This window comes from Poecilia reticulata, linkage group LG8, assembly GCF_000633615.1.
Source record: "Poecilia reticulata strain Guanapo linkage group LG8, Guppy_female_1.0+MT, whole genome shotgun sequence".
Lineage (NCBI taxonomy): Eukaryota > Metazoa > Chordata > Actinopteri > Cyprinodontiformes > Poeciliidae > Poecilia > Poecilia reticulata.
In genome coordinates this window covers 14,921,436-14,922,516 of record NC_024338.1, presented here as the reverse complement: position 1 = coordinate 14,922,516, position 1,081 = coordinate 14,921,436, and the positions used below count along the sequence as shown (strand labels likewise).

The following is a 1,081-nucleotide window of genomic DNA, read 5'->3' as shown; positions in this document are numbered from 1 at the left end:
TATATGTTTGAGTAATGCACATTTTGGCAACTCTACCCACCTTTGTTGATTTCTCTAGCCTGTAAACATAAAAAAATCAACTCTGATTTCACAGTAGTCTGTTATATACTTTATTGCCTCCAGGGGTCGCAAAAATTCAACTTACACACACGACACTACCGTGGGCACACAGCTTCTGCAAATCTTCAAGCACTTGCTCTGTTTTCCCATGTTGACAAGCACATAAATGCTTTTGAAAAAGAGGGTTTTATTCAATGGTACATTTTTCTCCTGGGTCTGCTTTTTTTTTTATTTGTACTGACTGTTCATAGCCTCCACCACAGCAGACAGAAACTTCTGCCAGGTGGCCTGGACCTGAGGGTTCAGCTCAGCTCTGAGTTTGCAGGCGATGGTAATTGTGATGCATTCGGCCAAAAGCTGCGGGGGAAAAAAAACAAACAAAAAAACATCCGACATCATAAATTTCGGGAACAATGAGTCACTATAGAACAAACACCCCTACTTGTAGCTTTGGTGTCACTTGTCACCAAAGCTATAAGTTACTTTGTACAGGCTAGAATTTTGTATTTAATTTACTTTACAAATGGACTACTGAACCAAGCGGATCTCACACTTCACAAAAAACGGTGAAACCGTCCTTTATCTCTAATAAATTCTCAAACGGCTTTCCCTACATGASCTATTTGTGGCTTGAACGTCAGGATAGTAGCTTACTCTGAAGTTATCCGGATCCACTTTGATTTTCTCGTAGTGCTGCCTGCTCAGAGAAGCGTACATCGCTTTGATGTTGTCCATGTTCTTCACGGCYGTGTCCAGAGCCGATAGCACGACCTTTCCCAGGGCGGCCAATTTGGGGTTATTTAAAATTGCTGTAGTGGTGAAGATGTCGCCAAAAGAGCCGAAATACCGCTCGATCCAGGGGTAAACAATCAAAGCTCTGTCGATGTGAGAAATACGATGCCGGTTATGATGAGATATCCTGCACAATTTTTTTTTTGATTTACACAAATGGGTAAACCGTCACAGAAAGCAGAAAGCTACTCCTGACATACAAACATATATCTAAGAATATCCTCAACTT

At 41.3% G+C, this 1,081-nt stretch overlaps 1 protein-coding gene across 1 annotated transcript; it reads right to left on the bottom strand.

Moving 5' to 3' along the window:
- Positions 1–96: 96 nt before the first annotated feature.
- On the bottom strand, positions 97–1,017 carry LOC103468715 (hemoglobin subunit beta-1-like; the record flags this gene model as incomplete). Its single annotated transcript, XM_008415963.2, has 2 exons — positions 97–417; positions 715–1,017. Coding segments are annotated over 2 exons (432 nt in total), but the record flags the coding sequence as incomplete, so codon positions are not given.
- Between the last annotated feature and the right edge of the window lie 64 nt (positions 1,018–1,081).